General features: G+C 41.4%; 1 protein-coding gene across 12 annotated transcripts in view; it reads right to left on the bottom strand.

Moving 5' to 3' along the window:
- PATJ (PATJ crumbs cell polarity complex component) overlaps window positions 1-19,758 on the bottom strand; it is a 260,848-nt gene that overhangs the window by 216,559 nt on the left and 24,531 nt on the right. For all 12 annotated transcript variants that reach the window (XM_053243239.1, XM_053243238.1, XM_053243236.1 and 9 more), the window contains 6 exons: window positions 18,721-18,849; window positions 16,073-16,291; window positions 13,095-13,185; window positions 11,506-11,597; window positions 10,667-10,808; window positions 5,143-5,268 (listed from right to left, as the gene is read on the bottom strand). In XM_053243239.1, coding sequence (XP_053099214.1) covers window positions 5,143-5,268; window positions 10,667-10,808; window positions 11,506-11,597; window positions 13,095-13,185; window positions 16,073-16,291; window positions 18,721-18,849 — 799 coding nt within the window. The remainder of the gene's footprint in view (window positions 1-5,142; window positions 5,269-10,666; window positions 10,809-11,505; window positions 11,598-13,094; window positions 13,186-16,072; window positions 16,292-18,720; window positions 18,850-19,758) is intronic.

The following is a 19,758-nucleotide window of genomic DNA, read 5'->3' as shown; positions in this document are numbered from 1 at the left end:
AGATTTGTATTTTTATATTCCATTTTATTTATTTATTTATTTTATTTTATTTTATTTAGCACATTTTTATACCGCCCTAACCCAAGGTCTCAGGGCGGTTCTTTTTATTGTGTAATTTTTATGCTTATATTGTTTTCAATGTTTTGTAAGCTGCTTTATGATTGTTTTAATGAAAGGCGGTATAAAATTTAACAGTAAATAACTACAGACATACTTCCTACTCTGGGATTCTTAGATAAAGAAATACAGATCTAGGTGTCATCAGCAGATTGGTAACATCCAACTCCAACGCTCTGGATGATTTCCACCAAAACCTTCATATAGATACTAAAATACTAAAAAGAAACATCAGCAGCACTGAACTTTAAGAGACACTATACATCCATTCCCATGTTGTTGCAATAGCCTCTCCAGTGTCCACATTCTGAATCTGGGCTGACAGAAATAACTTACACCATTGGAATGCCAAACCAGACACCCAGGTAGGTGTTCAAGCTTGGCTAGACAGCAACATGGTCTACAATACCAAAAAAATACAAGTTGTTCTAGTAAGAACTAATCAGCCCACTTTCTTTTCACTGTCTCTACAACTGGACTAAATTTGGTTCAAATCGAGATCCACAAGTTAAATCTCTTGCACCTCAAATGTTTATGTCTCCACCATCTTGGACTGAGGTGGATAATATCATTACAAACCATGCCACTGAGGTATCCCTGTGTGTCACTCACTACAATTGTACCAAATTTGGTTCAAATTCGTTTAGACAGTCCTCAAGTTAGTGCACTTGTGTGCCTCAAAAGGTTCACACATCCACTATCTTGGATCGGGGTGGATGACATCATCACAAACTACACCACTGGGCCATTCCTGTGTGTCCATACAGCTGTAGCAAATTTGTTTCAACTCGGTTAGGTAGTCTACAAATTAGCCTGCTGCGCCTCAGACGTTCATGCGGCTACCATTTTGAATTGGAGTGGATGACATAATCACACACTATGCCATTGGGGCATCCCCATGTATCCCTACAGCTGTAGCAAATTTGGTTCAAATCAGTTAAGCAGTTCACAAGTTAGCCCACTTGCACCTCAAAAGTTTACGTGTCCTTCATCTTGGATCGGGATGGATGATATCATCACAAACTGTGCCACTAAAGTGTTCCTATGTGTCCCTACAACTATACCCGATTTGGTTCATATTGGTCCAGGCGTTGCAAAGTTGATGGTGGTGGATGTGGGGGGGCAGGACACAGACAGACAGCCGAGTGATCTCATAAGCCTACTTGATAGTAGGCTAAAAATTCTGCTGACAGGTGTATTGCTAGTGCTCAGGTCTCAGCCCATAATCAGGTTAGATCAAACTGGAAAAGGTTAATAAGGAAGCATCATTCAGAAATGGCTGAATATTGCTAACACACTGTCAATCACTTTTCCTAAAAAGAAGTCAAATACTAGGGATGTGCACGGTCTGAACCGGACCGGCACTGAGCGGGGGTCTCCCTTCAGGGGCGGGGGGTAGAACTCACCCCTCCCGCCGCTTTTCCCCCTCCGGCTCTGAATTTTTTTTGGACCCTATGGGTCCCGAACCGGTCCGGAGGGCATGTTGGAGGCCTCTGGACTGGTTCCGAGTCAGACCGGTCCGAACAGGTCCGGCAGTCCGGCACCGGGGGTGTGTGTGTGTGTGTCCCTTTAAGGGCGGGGGGGGTAGAACTTACCCCTCCCGCCACTCTTCCCCCTCCGGCGCTGTCGTATTTAGTGCAGATTTTGGGGTGGCAGCGTTCTTCGCTGCCGCCCCTGCCCCCGTCGTCGCCTGCAAGTCCTTCTAAGTGCTGCACGCATGCGTACACGGCGGCGCGCGCACACGTGCAGCACTTAGAAGGACTTGCTGGCGACGATGGGGGCAGGGGCGGCAGCAAAGAATGCTGCCACCCCAAAATCTGCACTAAATACGACAGCGCCGGAGAGGGAAGAGCGGCGGGAGGGCTAAGTTCTACCCCCCCGCCCTTAAAGGGACACACACACCCCGGTGCTGGTCCAGAACAGTCCGGACCGTGCACATGCTTATCAAATACTGCTCTATGTTAGCTGGGTCATCTTTGCATAATAGTTTGAATTGAAGGGTTACTGCCCTCTTCTCGTGGTAGCAAGCATGACTTGTTCCCTTAGCTAAGCAGGGTCCACCCTGGTTGCATATGAATGGGAGACTAGAAGTGTGAGCACTGTCAGATATTCCCCTCAAGGAATGGAGCTGCTCTGGGAAGAGCAGAAGGTTCCAAGTTCCTTCCCTGGCTTCTCCAAGATAGGGCTGAGAGAGATTCCTGCCTGCAACTTTGGAGAAGCTGCTGCCAGTCTGTGAAGACAATACTGAGCTAGATAGACCAATGGTCTGACTCAGTATATGGCAGCTTCCTATGTTCCTATCCTAGCCAATGACCAACAAGGCTCACTCAGTCTGGCCTTAACCAATCACAGCACAAAATGAAGGTGACTTCACAACTGCAAACACTTTGTCAACATCCTTAAGGGAAACAGAACTGAACCAGTCCAATCAACTAACAAAAACACCCCTGGTTTATGTACTGTATTAACTGTAGAGTACATCAAATTAGATCCAAGTGGTCTTACTAGCAAAGAATTTTGCAAAATCACAGCATGAAATTGTAGATTTTTTTCCTCTGGTGCCTCCCTTTCAACACATCATGTGAAACAACTCATCTGAATGCAATTGAGCTCATGCAACAATGATGAAGGAGGAAAATATTTATTCCCATCACCTTATAGGCCTAGAAATAAGCTCATATTCAGCACGAGTTTTCTGCCACGTGCTGAAGTATGAAGAAATCAGAGGATTACAGGTAGGACTATCCCTGGCTTGACTATAGCTATTTACAAGATGGTCTCTTACAAAATAGCCACATCTCTGTTTATTATATTGGCATCCCACTCTTTTTTGAAGGCACTCAGAACTATGCCTTTCAATGCTACAACTCTGATCTCAGGATGAGGTGAGGCACAGGGACTTGACCAAGGCGACCTAGCAAGCTTCACAACAGAGGTCCAATTTGTATTTTACAGGTAAGTGTATACCAATATTCCCTGTGGGAAGTATGAAACAGCAAGAAGCACCTCTTCAAATACTCAGATGCACACCAGGCCCATCCATAGCACATGTCCCCTGAGCATCCAAGTATTTAGAGAACTGTGTCTCACCTTCATATTTACTATTTCCTGCAGGGAACACTGATGAAAACCCTGCAAACACAAAAGTGTGCATGGGCTCCCAGTGAGAAATGGAACTGAAGTGCTCCCCCACAGTTCAAGCAAATACTCCAGCCACACTAGTGCTTAGGTCTCTTTAGCCTGCTAGGACACAGCTAAAGGCCCTATGCACACACTAGCCAACATCCTGACTAACTCTGCATGCATGCTTCCAACAATGCCAGTCCCCATGCTTCTAAAGCACGTCCACTCCTATGCAAGAATGTAATGCTTTCCGCACTCTCCTTGCACTCTGGAGGCGCTCTGTTACAGTGGAAACAGATCTCTGATGGTCGGGGATGTGTTTCCGCTGTAACAGAACACTTCCAGAGTGCGGGAAGAGGACAAAATACAGTTGTGTTCTTGCACAAGAATGCCCATGCTTCCGAAACATAGGCTAGCCCTGCATCCTGCTGTTAGAAGAACGCACCCAGAATTCATCAGGATTTCAGTCAGAGTGCATTAACAATATTTCATTGATGGCACCAATACTTAACATAGTTATAACAGCTAGCCTACATCACTCTTCAGGAAACAGGAGTTTTAATGAAAGTTTAGTACAATTAGACCTAGAGAGAAATAACACATTTTATAAAACATGCTTTTTACATTAAGTTTGAAAGGTGTTTCCAGAGTTTAGACAGGGCATTAAATTAGTGGTGTTTTACTTTAGTGCTATTATAATTAAGTGCCTGTCAGCATTTCCAATAGAAGTACCTATTTTTGGAATTTAATTTGGCCATTAAATTCTGTTCCAGGGTGAACTTTTATAGACAGTGTTTTAGTATCAGCCATGTTTGAAATGAAATGACTGCTTTTAGCTCTCAAGCAAGAAAGGTGGATGAATGTATTTACCAGTGTGAAAACTCTCTTACATTCCTATATCCTAAGTGGGTTTTTTTTTAACCTTTCTGCAATAAAATTGAATCTTACCAAATGACAAGTCTGTGGCAGTAGAATTGCATGCTACAGACCACTTCTTTTCATTTTAAAATCATTTCCATTCGTCTATAAGTGCCCAGATTTGGTGAATATTGATGTTACTCAATCTTATCACAACTTGTCAACTGCAGAATGTGGCATGAAAACAACAAAAATGCCAGAAACACTGAAATAGCCCATTGAAAATATATCTCTCTCTCACCCTAAAAGCAGTATTCCATTGCATACAGAAGCAGAAATTTCATTACAAACTAAAGTACTGCAAAGTCTAGTTAGAGTTACAACTTAACATTGAGGTATATGCTACTTTCCAGAAGCTAATAAAAAAGATCACTTGTTCAGCAAACAACCATTTGTGCTGACATCACCCCCAGATTCTGTTCTGCACCATCTCTTTGGTAAAGATGCTCTAAGCAATAGCTGTGAGGAGATTTCAGCTGGCAGCATTCAAAACAGACTTCAAAATATGCCATGAAATCACTTCTCCAGACAATGGATATGTAATTTTTTATCTCTATGCAGGAAGGAAACAGGAAAATATTCACTACTTACCTTACATATCAACCTTAGCCACAATTTCTAGAACAATGGAAAGCAGAGTAGGCTTGTTTCTCACTAAGCATCTGAGCAGAACAACACCTATACATTTTGCCTCATCACTTATGTTCTAGATGTTCATAGGCTAGAGACTTTTTTTTAAGCAAGCAGAGAATTCAGGCCATCCAGTGTCCAAATGGACTTTGTGGCAACGCAAGGAAAACTGAACCATATGGTAACTCTATACATACCCTAAACATACCCAACCACCTATCATAATACTAATGCAATTTGTGCATTCTACTATTGTTCAAGTCTGATCTCCAAGTGTAAATAGGAAGATCTGCAGGAAGAAAATCAACATATTGTTATAAAGTGGCCAACTTGTCTTTTCAAGTGATCTCTCACCAAGTTTTTGCTTCTTTTCATTTTCAGAGTTGTCTTTTTGCTCTTGAGCCTCTTCATTCTCACTATCCAAGTTAGTTTCGGTCTCCACAGCACCAGCCAGGGATAAGATTGGCACACTTGGCTGCACTGTAAGTGTTCCAAAAGGCTTCCAGTCAGGTAGGCAGTTACAGGGTGCAACAGCATACAATGTAAAGCCTCTCGGGTAAGTTTGCTTCAATTCTGAACACTGAGTTTTTCTTTTCTTTTTTTAAAGTGTCTTTAAACTGCTCTGAGAATGCAGCTGAAGTTGTTGTATAGAAACATATCACACAGTGTCTTAAATTTAAGATGGTAATAATACAACCACTCAGACCATATTCCACCAAAGTTGGCAGTTCCATTGGTACCTGTTTATTTCTGGATCTCCAGCAACTAAACAGGTAACCAATGGGCTCTCAACACTGATGCAACATGGTGCAAGTGTCTATATTACTAAGCTGCCACAGTCAGTACTAACTGGAGATTCCCAAGCATAAAGCATTTTATCATTTACTCAGAAAACAGGGGAGAAAACTAGTTGCTTGCCTGAAACATATTCTCTAAGTGGTACACAAGGAACCATATGTATAACTGCACAGGGACCATAAAGAATCTCTCCATCATTTTATCAGTCACTTCAAAAACTCAGTTGAACTATCTTTTGTTAAAATTTAGCTAAACCATATTAAGTTGTCCTCAAAAGCATATTCTGAATCATGTTAACATTTTTCAAAACAGAGCCAGAAAAACAGGTTGCATACCTGTAACAAGTGATCTGGTAGTGATCCAGTAACATTCATAACAGTGGGTTCTGTGCCTGTGTGGAACACTTCAGATAGAAATTATTAGCTCCTCGTGGTGCCGATCAACAACCCACTGCGTGTGCTCCGTGCTTGCTCATATCGGCAGTTTGGCGCCTTATAGTTCAGTTTCTTGATAGCTGCTCCAATGCAGCCTCTCCCTGTATCGTGTGTATATGTATCATATGCTTGCAGTACCTGCTGCAGAGATGGATGGGAGGGTTTTATGAATGTTACCGGATCACTACCAGATCACCTGTTACAGGTAAGCAACCTGTTTATCTGGGTTGTGATCCGGTAACATCCATAAAAGTGGGTGACTCATGAGCTCCTGGAGGAGGGAACAGCCAGCTACTGCAAAACACGTTTGAGTACACACCTCCCAAAATTTGCTGTCGCTGCTGAGCAAAGATCCACCACATAGTGCTTCACAAATGTCTTTTCCGATGCCACATTGCAGCCATGCATATGTCCTTGAAATGTATTCCTGATAAAAACACTGCCGAGGACGCAATCACCCTCGTAGAGTGAGCCTTTACTGCCTTAGGAGGATCAACTTTCTGTATCTTGTAAGCCAGGTAGATCGTTTCCACCAGCCAATGAGAGCGTCTTTGTCTCAAAACTGGATGTCCCCCATTTTTCTGTTTATAAGTGATTAATAGTCATTTTGTTTGTCTTATCGCAGACATTCGCTGCAAGTAGAACAGAAGAGCACATCTCACATTGAGGCTGTGCATCAGCTTTTCCAGAGGCATCTCCAGATTCCTAAAGAATGTAGGTAGAACAATGTCCTGGTTCATGTAGATTTCCGACACGACCTTAGTTCTGAATTCTGGGTCTAACCTCATCACAATTTGTCGTGGAACCTAGTGTATGGCTCATCAATGCTCAAAGCAGGGAGCTCACTCACCCCTTTTGCTGTTGTAATGGCAATCAGAAACACCATCTTCAATGTTACTATTTTAAGTTTTGCTGTTGCCATAGGTTCTAACGGCCTCTCTGCCAGGGCTGAAAGAACCAGCGAAAGACTATCTATCCACCGGTCTGTTTACCGGGTACAAATTGTTTACTCCTTTCAGAAATCTTTTGCTGTCGGGGTGACGGAACACTGTTGTTCCATTTCAACCACCATGGAAAGGAAGAAGTGGCTGACAAATACACTCTCAGTGAGGTGTTCATCAAGCCTCCTGACTTCAAAGTTGTAAGATAATGCAATATCTCTCTTAAGGAGGCAGCCTTGACTTTAAAGCCCTGCACCTTAGTGTGTGCCCTGAACCGTTTCCATTTCGCACTATAAATATTCTTGTGGACGCCTTTTTATCGTTCAACAAAATATGGTCTAACAATTTATCCACCATGCTGTTAGTCTTAGCATTTGTAGGGTTGGATGTAGCAGTCATCCTTGCTCCTGTGTGAGTAGATCCATTGTTTGTTTTAACCAAACGTGTCCCCCTGCTGATAGTTTGAGTACACACCTCCCAAAGTTTGAGTACACACTTGAAACCATGGCTGCCTTGACCACCATGGGGTTATCAGTATGCAACGCATTCTGTCCTGAAATATTTTCACCACCACCCTGTTGAGTAGCGGGTACGGGGACGACGACAAATAGATTAAACTGTGCATCCACAGGTACTGGAAAGCATCACCCTTTGATTGCTCTCCTGCTCTAGTGCAATATTGATTGCATTTTGTATTTGCTTGTGTCGCAAAAAGATCTACTGTGGGTTTTCCCCAAGACTTGACCAGGCCCTGTAGGCAATTTGCATTTATCTCCCATTTGTGCTATTGAAGGAGCACCTGTGACCTGCTCAAGGCATCGGCAAGGGTATTGTTTACCCCTTTTGTGTGTAGTGCTACTAGATGAATTCTCCATGGTATGCACCAGTTCCAAATTTGCTGGCTCAAATTGCATAGGGAGTGGCACACCATTCCCCGCTGCTTGTTTACATACTCTATTGTGGTTGTATTGTCCATCTTTAGTTACACTGTTCTCCCAAGCAGATTTTATGAAAAGATTTTATTGCCTGAAATGCTGCAAGGAGTTTCAGGAAGTTTCTATGCAGAGTCTTTTGAGCCCCTGTGCCTCCAGGCCAGACATATGAGCTCCCTAGCCTATTAGCGAGGCATCCAACATTACCCAAACCTCTGATACTGGAAGTTTGAATGGTGTACCATGCATTTGGTAAACACCATCAGCATCATTGCCAGTCCAAAGGGAAGCACATTGTCTTGGTAAATGCTCTCGCCCACAGTGAATCTTGGATATGGTTCTCCTGTATGCAGATGTGGAAATACTGTGTCCTTTAGGTCCAGTGCCGCAACCCATTCCTCCCTGTGCAGAAGAGGCAGGATAGCTTGTAGCATAATCATTCAAAACTGTCTCACATCGACACAGGTTCAGCCACCTCAGATCCATTATTGAACACATGCCCTGGTCCCATTTCAGGATTTGAAAGAACTGGGAATAGAAACTCCTATGTCTGTTTGCCCAATGTACAGGAGAGATCGCCTCTTTTCCTAACCGTGTCTCCACTTCCTCCATCAATGCTGCCATTGCTGGTGTGTAGTCCACTCCCACATATTCTGGCAACTCGATGGCGTAACTGGTCTGGACTATTCTGAGTACCTATTGGTCTGATATTATCTGGTGCCATGCTTGGGCATGACTTGCCAGTCTCATGTTATGACTGACATTGATGTTTGTTTTTAACAATGGAGACGTCACAGTTAGAGGAGATGTCACAGGTGTTGGAGATGTCACTGCTGCTGGGGGAGAGGGCATTGTTTCTCCCAATGGTGGTTGTACATGTGGGCTTGCTGGGCAATCCAAGATGGTGTTTTTGTTGTTGGGGCACCTTATTTCAAGCCCCTTGGTTTCCCTTATTCTTCTGGTTGAAAGGTTTTTTTGTTTTTTAAAAAAAGGGTCTAGGGAATTCCTAACACTCGCTCTTGCAGTAAGTATTTTGTCTACGTCCATAAGGCTGATATCTTGATGCTGTAAAGGACATCGTCATATGTCTTTGCCGTGCACTTCGATTTTTTCCACTTCTACATAGTGGCATCAGTTTCATCACAGAAGAGACCCTTGCCATGAAATGGCAGGGCCTCTATCTTGTCTTTCATGTCCTGCTATAGGTTGGTAGAACATAGCCAAGCATGTCTCCTCAACAGAACTGCTGTCGCCAATAAGTGGGACTCCGTTTCCACTAAATGCTTCACTTTACTCAGATGTCTCGTTGCAGATGTTGTTTTGGAAAATTCCTGTGCAAACTTCTTTTGGAACTCTTCCGGTGTTACACTAACTTTTTCCTGAAGCAGAGAGTGCCATATAGTTTGCATTTTTAATAGCCAGGCATGCAGTTGCATATGCCTTCCGTCCCAGCACATCCAGCTTCCTTTGCTCCTTATCCACTGGTGTGGTATGATGCCACACCCCCTTTGAGGATCTCTCTACCAGAATGTAGTTAGTAGATATGTCACTCCAACCTCCCATAGGTAGCAGGCCTGTCATTGATTGCTGTGGTGTAGGTGCTGGTGACAGAGATGCCACTTGATGTTGAGGAGCTGATGCCAACAATGTAGAAGTCACTCCCATATGGCATAGATTTTGACAGTGAAGGGTTTGCCAGACATTGCAAGCCCGATGGCAAAGAGGTTGTAGTGCTTGGCACTGACAGATGCTTCTCCCTGCGTTCACTCTTCTTCTTCTTCGGGGGGGGGGGGGGGGCGGGGAGTCCAACCTGTTGTCCCACACACACTTTCTATCCTTCTCCCAATGGCGAGATAAATGTCCGCCAGGGACTCATGGCTCCTTAACGGGAAAGCCTGTCTTCGATGTCGATGTTCCAGGCATCGGGGATTTAGACAGCAGTCCCTGATATTGACACAGTGGCCGATTCTAGAGAATTGGAAATACTTCAAGGTGTTAAGTGCCTCTTCCAACAAAGACACTCTCAGACGTGCCACTCTATTCTTCCATGTTTGTTTTGAGAAGGATCCGCAAACAGAGCACATAGCAGTGTTATGCCCTTCCCCTAGGCACAAAAGACAGTGGTCGTGGCTGTCCGTAAAAGGTATATCCCCCCTGCAGCATGTGTACCTTTAAAAAGTGTTTTCCCCCCCTCTGGGCTTTAGGCTCCTAAGGGACATGCCAATAATCAAGCAGTTCATCAGTCTGTTGTACACTTAAAAAAAACTTTACTGAGGTACTGACGTCCGTCAAACAAAGAATAAGCCTATACAGTCCAAGTCATACACCATAAATAATACATTACATTTTCCACAGGGTAATCCATTAAACAGTCCAAGTCAAATCCAGTAAAATGAACAAAACACTTTCTGAGGAGCCGAGATCAACAAAAACCCGAGTGCATAGGTGGTCAGAAAGAAACTGAACTATAAGGCGCCAAACCGCCAATATGAGCAGGTTCAGGGCACGTGCAATGGGAGGTTGATCGGCGTCATGAGGAGCTAGAGTGTTCCGCACAGGCGCATAATCCGCTTTTATGGATGTTACCGGATCACGACCCAAATCTAACTGGTTCTACAGGATTCACCAATCTGGAGTATGAAAATGATCTTGTAAACAAGTGAAACAGCACAGAAATCTTTAGTAGAAAATATCAAGGTGCTTACTATAACCAGCCTCAAGCTGTTTGCCATGGCTAATCAACAATGCAAGTATAATGGCAAAAATGTTTTACCTCTGGCTAAGCCTCTTTCTGAAGAGAAAGCAGAATTCAATGGTTTCTTTCGAAGCAATGTCAGGTGCACAATTGGTCCTGTGTTACGCAGTGCTTCCACTACTTCGTGGTTGGTATAATTCTGAATGTTAATCCCATCAACCTAACATATATAAAATTATACCACCGTTACACTGTAATGCATGAAACAGACTAGATTGCACTGATGAGAACAATTTGTACAGAATGTTATTTTGGATGCCCAAGGACACATCTCCACATCTCTGGACAACCAGATATAACCATAACTGAATTTGCATATAACTCAGCAATAATCTGTTTGAGCATGAGAAGTGCTTTTCATCATCCTAACATTAAAAGGCAATTCGTTTAGCCAAGTATTTGAAGTTGGACCAAAAGCAAAAATCAGTTGAAGGGCAGGAGGATGCAAATGTGTGGGATCCCTTCAATCAAGGAGTTTAGAAATGTTAATCTGAGGACAGAAAAGGACAACATCGCATACTACTCATACCATATTACTTTCCACAAGGATAAACTTGTGTGGTCTGCCGTAACAGGTGGCCTTCACTGCAGCCACATGGTTTTTCTGCAATGTTATTTCATGTGGCTGAAGGCTGCCTATGAATGATACCATCATACGGACAGAAAAATCGCATGGATCTTGAAAGCACCACTTGCTTGGAAGAGGGCTTCCAGTGGCTCCCATATGGCTGAGCATGAAGGGCATTTTAACCAGTAGGTAATCTGGAACAGATTCTTTAAATCTTGAAAATACTTAAATAATACCAGTTCTGTTTTACAAGGTAAAATGTTATGCATTCCAAATAAGGTTTACTTACAGCTATAATTTTGTCATGGACTTTTATTTGACCACTATGTTCTGCAGCACTGCCAGGTATTATATTTTTGACAAAAATTCCTGAAGATTCCACTGCAAGGGGAGTGGGGGAGAAGAGAACACAATCAATTTGTTACATTTATCACACACATTCCAGAGATAGCTATTTCTTTGCTGCACCTGAGGAAATCAACTTTGGTTCATAAAACTTATGCCACTGTGTTTTTTTTGTTAGAACATAACTCTAGACAACAGTACAAGCAGGGGAGAAGCTGCTTAGTTATAAAATGGTTTCTCTGTCAAGATACTGCTAAAATTATTTATCTTGTTTTACCTCTTTTTCTTGATTTCCCTTTACTCAGTATAAAATCAGTGGCACCCATTCTCCTCTTGGAAGCTCATTTCACCATTACTGTCTGTCAGCTTCAGACATTGCGAGGAACTTCTCTTATCGCTGAGCTCTGTGCAATGTCCCTCAGCCTGAGAAGCACATGCTCCCCTGCTCTCATCCCATGATATCCCATCAGGGATATCATGCCATGCTCTAGGTTAACAGCCCTGATTACTTGTTACTTTTTAAAAGGTTTGCATTGTGTTGTTCCTGCTTATCTTTCTTCTCTCTCTTTAGACTAGTGATGTGCCCGAACCGGTTCAGCGCCTCCTTTAGGGAAGTGCCAAACCAGCTTGGGTGCCTCACCCACAGCTGTCCAAGCCAGTTCAGGCACAGTCCTACTTTAGACTCCTTCTAGAGCTCCGTATTATGGTACCTATCTCTTAGTTGGACCAAATATTATACCTGTTCTGTCAAACCTCTGATTGTTTGATTTAGCAGCACCTTATTTTTGGAACTGATTACCTCCAAATATTACTGTGATCCAGTCCCTTCCACTCTGCAGAGCCTCAAACCTATCTTTCACATGCTTTATCCAAGTAACTGAGATGCTGAGTGCCTCTCTGCCTCCACAGTCTTCCCTTGCCATTTTAAGCATGCGGGCAGAACTTATGCTGTCTATATTAAACATTTAAACATGTGGTATAGTGCCTTGCATTCTTTTGAACATTTAAGAAATAATTATTAGTAAAATCCTTTTACCAGCATAGAAAGGCTTAATAATAAAAAGCTAGTGTGTTCATTCTGCCAGGTAGAATGAACCAGTTTATACATTCTAAGCTTCTTCCAGCCTAGGCCTCTTTTCCAGGAGAGGGAGTTTGGAAAGACCGTGTAAGAAGGCACCTGGAAAAAGTTGTGTCAAAATTGAAAATCTACCACATCATAATTAAGAAGCCATGGAACTTCTTTATTACTGCAAACAACGTGGAGCAAAAATAAAGTTCTATACAAAGGAACACATTCACATTTTGGTTTTGCCAAAGCTCAGATAATTGCACAACTGAACACAATGCAAAACATATTGTCTCAAGAAAAAGTTAGGGGGACCTGTTGGATGTCCGTGAATATGACTTCTGGCAGGGTTTTTCTTTAAAAAGAAAAGCAGAGAGAAGCAGGGTTTTTCTTTTAAAAAAAACAAAGTATGTGCCAAATATAGTCCAGCATATTTTATTTCACTGATCAGATAGTGACTAGCTCACCTGCACTGGAAAATCCTGAATAGCCAACAATTGTTATACCCAGACTTTGTCCATCCTTTTTTGTCAGCTGAATCTCATGAATTTCATTTTCCTAGGGAATTAATCCATACAGTGTTAAAGTTAAAGTTTATAAATATGTATTCAACAATTCTTCAGCTTCTGCCAACCGCTCACATAACTCATCACCTAGCTGACTTGATGCTTCTTCAGTCCAAAATTCAAGGAGAAGTTGCTTTTGCAACATTAATCCAGAAGAGATCTGCCATACTCATATGTAGTGTCCTTAGCAATGAAATGGTTTGTTCTGAAAGCTTATTGTTACCATAACCCATATTGTTATGGGTGTAGCAGGAAAGGAAAGGTGCTTATGTAGCGATCAGGAGATCTGATATTATGCCAGGTATAAGTTATAGCACAGCTTTCTCTCTAACATTAAATTCTGAGGGGATTTTCCCCCACCTGCTGATACATAGCTCCCCATAGGAAGCTGAGAAGGTAAATTGAAGCATTTGAAATGTTTATTTTTAATCACCTTCAAAACACTTACATGAATTGGCCCATAGAAAAGTACAAAGATAAGATTGAATAAAACAGAACAAAACAGAATACAAAAATAAAAAATAAATTTTATTTAAAATATTTATATCCCACCCATGCAGTGCAATACTACTCTGGGTGGCTCACAAAAATAGTAAATCAATCAGTAATATGATAAAACATTAATAAAATAAAATTAGGTTTTTAAAAACTAACTAAACAACAGGACCCAGTTAAAACCAAATTTAAAAAGTTAAACATTAAAATCCTACCAGATATAGCTGCAAATAAAAACACTAATTAGCACAGCAAAACAATTCTGGAAGGGCATTCCACAGCTGAGGGGCCACAATCAAAAAGGCCCTGTCCGTAGTTCCTTCCAACTGAATCTCAGTGGCAGGGCCAGGAGCAGGGCCTCAGATCCTGAACTAAAAGCAATGACAGGGTCATATGGATGAATGTGGTCCAAAAGATACCCCAGCCCCAAGTCATGTAGGGCTTTCAAGGTCAGGACCAGTACTTTGATATATATTTTCAATGAAAGGCCACACTACTCTTTTGACAGTTCAGAGCAGAATACTACAATTTGGGAAGTTAAATATCTTCTAGGCAATAACACTGTAGGCTAGAAGAGGCCAATCAGGCATTAGGTCCAGCATCTCTCTCACTCATCATCACACCTCACAGTTCAGGAGGAAAAGAAGAAAAAGGAAATGAACATCACATAGCAGTACAAGAGAAAGTATAAATCAATATATTCCATACTTCAGGCTAAAAAGCACAGTAGCAACAGATGGAAAACAAGCACAGATTTGCTTACATTTTAAGACCTCCTGCATACTTTCAGTGGCATTTGTTGATTTTAATTACCCAAAACTGAGAAAAGCTTTTCTTTAAACCAAGAGACTTTAATATGATACAAATTTATTAGAACAAAATTTTGAATATTTATTTTTAGCAAATGTATTAGTGTAGACTACGAAGACACTGAGCATCAGTTTAACTTGCCCTGAAACTTTAAATTTGGGGGGGGGGGAGATCTTAGTGTCCATTTGTAAACCTATCAACGGATGGATTTCTAAATAAAATAGTTCAATGGGCATTGTAGGGCACTCTCATTTTAGCTATTTTTGATGGCTGGAATTAAGCAGTTTTGGAGGGGGAGTTTTAATAGTGAATAAACCAGTTGGTGCAGAATGCAGCTGCCACGGTTCTCTCTGGAAGTGCTCGTGTAGAGCATATTACACCTATTCTGAAAGATCTGCACTAGTTGCCAATTTGTTTCCAGATCCAAATCAAGGTGCTGGTTATTACCTTTAAAGCCCTTAACAGTTTGGGCCCTGGATACCTGAAGGACCACCTGCTCCCAAAGGTTTCCAGCCACCCAACAAAATCATCAGGGAGGCCTTTGCTCCATGTACCAATGTTGAGAGAGGCTAGATTATCTTGCACATGGGACAGGGCCTTCTCTGTTGTTGCTCCCAGGCTCTGGAATGCTCTACCAGTGAGTGTCCGATTCTTAACATCTGTGGCTGTTTTTAAAAACAAGACTCTTTTATTTGTTCACTTTTACCCCTTAGGGGCTGCCGGGTCTCTCAGCTTTCCAGTTTGTCTGTTTAATTTTTAATCAAATTAAATGGTGGTTTTTAAATGGTTTTTTTGTTTTGTTTTATGATTTTTACTGTTTCACTTATTTTGAGGTTTTAGATATAACTTATGGAATTCTATTGTATTTTAGCTTTTGTAAACCGCCTTGAGATTCATCATGAAAGGCAGTATAAAAATTGATCAATGTATTTCATTTGAATTGGCCGAGGTTACCCTTCCCCACTCAAAATCCGATTCTAACATTTTATTCATGATACAAATTCTTGAGATTAGAGTTGTAACCTATCCTAATACATACTGTACAAAAGGTAGATTAAGTTCTGAGATCAGGATTTCCCCCCATGATTTATTTCATGAATCTTGTGAGACAGTCAGATCAGGAACAAAAAAAGAAAATGAAGGGAATCAGCTTTATAAGTAAATCTCTGCTTTGAGAGAAGGCAGCTAAGAATGAATCCAGCTTCTGGAGAGCACCTATTGTACTAGAATTTTTACCAAGATCCAGCTTGGGAGGTTAATATGTAGACTAACCTTCAACAGATGTGCCAGGTTTTTCTGTTGCACACGAGGCAATACAAAAACCTGACAACCACCTGTGTCTCCCAAAACTGACTCTCAGGGACAACATTTTGGAAGGCACAGTTGCAGGGGGAGGGAAAGGGAAATCACCCTTCCTCCTCACACAATGGAAAAACCGTGCGTATCCGTGGAATGTTGTCTGGATGTCAACAATAACTTTATATATAATCTTGAAATGTCTGTGAAATCTTCAGTTGTGCTACTTACTTTGGGATACAATTCTTTATAGAAAAACAAAACAATAAGATACTCACTGTACCAAACCTGTCTTGAGGAGGAGACCACACACTAACAGGTTGGGCTACAGGAGTTGGTGGTGTCACAGTTATTTCACACATTGGATCTCTTGCAACAACCATCCGAACATAGTTCCCACAGTTTCTCAGCACTTGAGCAACCTGTTCACTACTCATTCCTTGTACATTAGTTCCTCCAATTTCCAAGATGTGATCATCAGTTCGGAGTCTTCCATCCTTGACATACAGAATATAGTTTTACAAAGTTACAATTAGGAACTGAAACAGAGTTATATATTGTGTCTCCATGGAAAGTGCCATGAATTAAACAATGAAGCACCAAGAGTCATTTTGAAAAAAGATTAACTATTAAGCATCACTTTTTTTACAGTGGTTAAAACCAACCACACAATCCAGTGGTCACTACTTCTGCATTTAAGTGGGGGAGGGTGGAAAGGCCCACACTGCTGTGGTTTTTACCAACACACACAAACCTGTAGCTTTGTGACTTCCTATAAAAACATACAAAACTGCAATTGAGTGGATTTTGATTTAATACTACTGGGAGCATCTCCATGCCCACATATTGAGACAATTTCCTTTTAATTCTGCAGACTCTGACCAATTCCATTTATGAATTGAACACCAGAACATTTATGAATTGAACACTGTTAATTATAACAGTGTTATAATTACAAAAGCCAGTCTTAAATGATATATTTTGCAGCATTTTAGATATGCATGGAGACAGACTCTCAAACGAGGACTCTCTCATATGTAACAAAAGTCACTGAACTAATTGAGGATCTGAAACAATATCCAACATGATTTCCCTTCACACAAGTTAACAAGCTCGTTTCTTCCAGGATTATAAGGTTATTTTTCAGGGCTTCCTGAGCTAACAACTGCCTACTCTCATGAGCTGCATAACACTGAAATGGCCATTCATACAAGACTGCAATGCCTACTTTTGAGAGCTGGACAAGCACAAGCAGAAAATGTTATCACTGAAGTAGCTGTTATGATTTTTCATGAACAGCCTCCTCCAATATTACACTACCCATACAAATAGACCATTTGCGTGAGCAGCTATTCATGCAAGTAATCCCCACCCCACCCAAATATCTTCTGTACTGGCTCTTGCAGCCATTATCTCTTCAATCTTTATTTCCAAATTTAACATCATTACTCTCTTTTTTATACTATACCTCCATTCTTAGTCATTCAAGACTTGTAAATTAAGATGGTATGACATGTGCTATTGGATGCCAAAACATTTTGTTCCTTACAGCAAAACAGGTGTTCCAGAGGCACCGTAAGAGTAAAAACATTCATTATATCAGACAGTTTTGTAGAGGAAGCAGAAGAGCCAACTTTTAAAGTTTAAGTTCTCTGCACATCTCCAATTTTCACTTATATATTCCGATTTGGAACACTTCCTATAACCTGTCTCTTCTCTGTACATCCATATTAATAAAATGAAACAGGGGCCTCCTTGTATCTGCAAGTCTAGTGGCAGCAGTTTTATTTAACACATTTTGTCAAGCTTGCATTGAAATGCCAATCATGAAAGGTTTACCATCCTTTAGTGCCAGCTGACCGACAAGAAAGCAAAGTGGCTTATAAATTCTCTTGAAGAAAAAACTCAGGGTAAAGTCAGAATTTTCTATGAGAGCAACATTTTTATGTTATCAATGGATAACGAATATAGTGTCAACATACAGTTAGTCATAGAAGATCTATAAGAAAAATGAGTTGCATGATTTATTAGGATTCTTGGTGTGTCTCTGTTGAAGCTCTCCAGCACCCTAATGTTTAAAACATTGGTGAATTTTAGTTCCATAGTGCACTGTTTTTAATACTTACTTTGCTACCAAGAGCCAAGGCATACTTGTCTAACTTGGAACATAGACAGGGTTTATATTTAATGAGTTCTTTGCCTCACCTTTAGTCTACTTTCACACATACTGGCATTCAGTCTTTGATGGTATCAGTCTTCTTTGACCATTATAGATATATAAGGCAACTTCATAATTCTGCCATGAGGTCATTCTAAAGTTCTTGCATCTACATGCCCTCTTAGGTGCCCACCCCAGGAAGGAGGTGCACCAGAGACTCCTTGTTAGTGCAAGAGAATAAACTGATGGGGGGCGGGGGGCCCACCCATCTCCCTAATCCACAGTCTTATCTCAATTGCTGCCTTCCATTCCTGAACTTCTGAGGATGGCAAGCCCAGTTTGGAAAGCTGGGCATACTATGCCACTTGGTTATTTTACAATGGAAGAAGCATGCATAAAGATGGCATGCAAGATAGCTGCCTCCCTACTGCTGCCTACTTTCCACAACAGAGTGATCACCATGACTGGGGCCGGACTTGCCACTTATTTGCTAACAGTAGCAGGAAAGGGCTATAGGATGGAAAGATGTGATGTGGCACGTGAGGAGAGCATGTCGCCCTTCTTCACCCCACCAAACAATGCCACTGGCCTGCTGCTCCTACACAATCCATTGAGAAGCAGGGCCAGGCCTGTAGAACAGCCTACTAGCCTCCAGTGAGATGCTTGGTTGTTTCCTCTTCCATTCTTAAGACACTGTTCTTTGGTTAATTTAAGAATTGCTAAAAGATATCCATGGATTTTAAAAAATGACATAATATAACAAATTACCTTATCTGCTAGTCCTCCAGGAACAATAGTCCTTACCACTACACCACTCGATTTTCCTCCTACAATTCCAAAGCCCAACCCTGAGCCATCGTTAATAAGCTCAACGTCTTCAATATGGCCCCAATTGATCTGAAAGAGGTATAATATGAAAAACCATCACCATGATGCTTTTGTACATACTTTCCTCACAACACTTAAAAGGGATCCCAGTCCAACAAACAAAATAGGTGCCAGGCAAATCTTGCAGCTTGCAAACACACACACAGAGCAGCACAATCAAATCTATCAAGCAATCACAAAACTCCCTTCTTAAGGTCAGACTAGATTTTAAATGTGTTGGAATCCTATTATTTGGGACTACCATTCCCGCCCCCCCCCCAAAAAGGTTGCAGGAGGCCCTGATCCAGACTGAATCTATAATGCAGGCAGGTTGGAGGTGGCATTAACCCCCACCCGATGCTACTTCCTCCACTAAAGAATTTCCCCCTCCACAAGTTGCTATTTGCTCAAAATGGCAAAACTACATCTTGCCAACTGGTACCAACAGCAGTTTTCCAAACATAAGATTCCAACACACTCTTAGTATCTAGTTTGGCACTTAGTAGCAGACCACTTGCTGGCATCTGTGTAAAATATGGCAGATTGCAGTATTAGAATAGGCAGCTTCCTATTTAGAAGAAGAAGAACTATGGCTTTTGTCTGGAAACACCAGATGGTGCAACATGGAAAGCTAATATCTTCTCTTATGGGCGAATTTATATACTTTATAATTTATATAGGATTTTTTAATAAAATGGGCCATATTTAATGCCCACCTTTGCATTTCAACTTGACATTTGCTGCAGCTAAAGGACATACAATTTAGGATAAATCAGAGCTTCAGAAATAAAACCATGTTTTACTTTACTGCTACTACAAATATTTATATACCACTTTTCAACAAAGCTCTCAAAGGGGTTTACGTCGAAAAATAACATTTCCCAAATATTTAGTTTCCTGTAGCAAAAGGGCTCACAGTTTAAAAAGAAACATGCTAGA

This window comes from Hemicordylus capensis, chromosome 4 (assembly GCF_027244095.1).
Source record: "Hemicordylus capensis ecotype Gifberg chromosome 4, rHemCap1.1.pri, whole genome shotgun sequence".
In the NCBI taxonomy this organism is placed as follows: Eukaryota; Metazoa; Chordata; class Lepidosauria; order Squamata; family Cordylidae; genus Hemicordylus; species Hemicordylus capensis.
The sequence above is the reverse complement of the archived record's forward strand: the minus strand, read 5'-3'. Positions and strand labels throughout refer to the sequence as shown.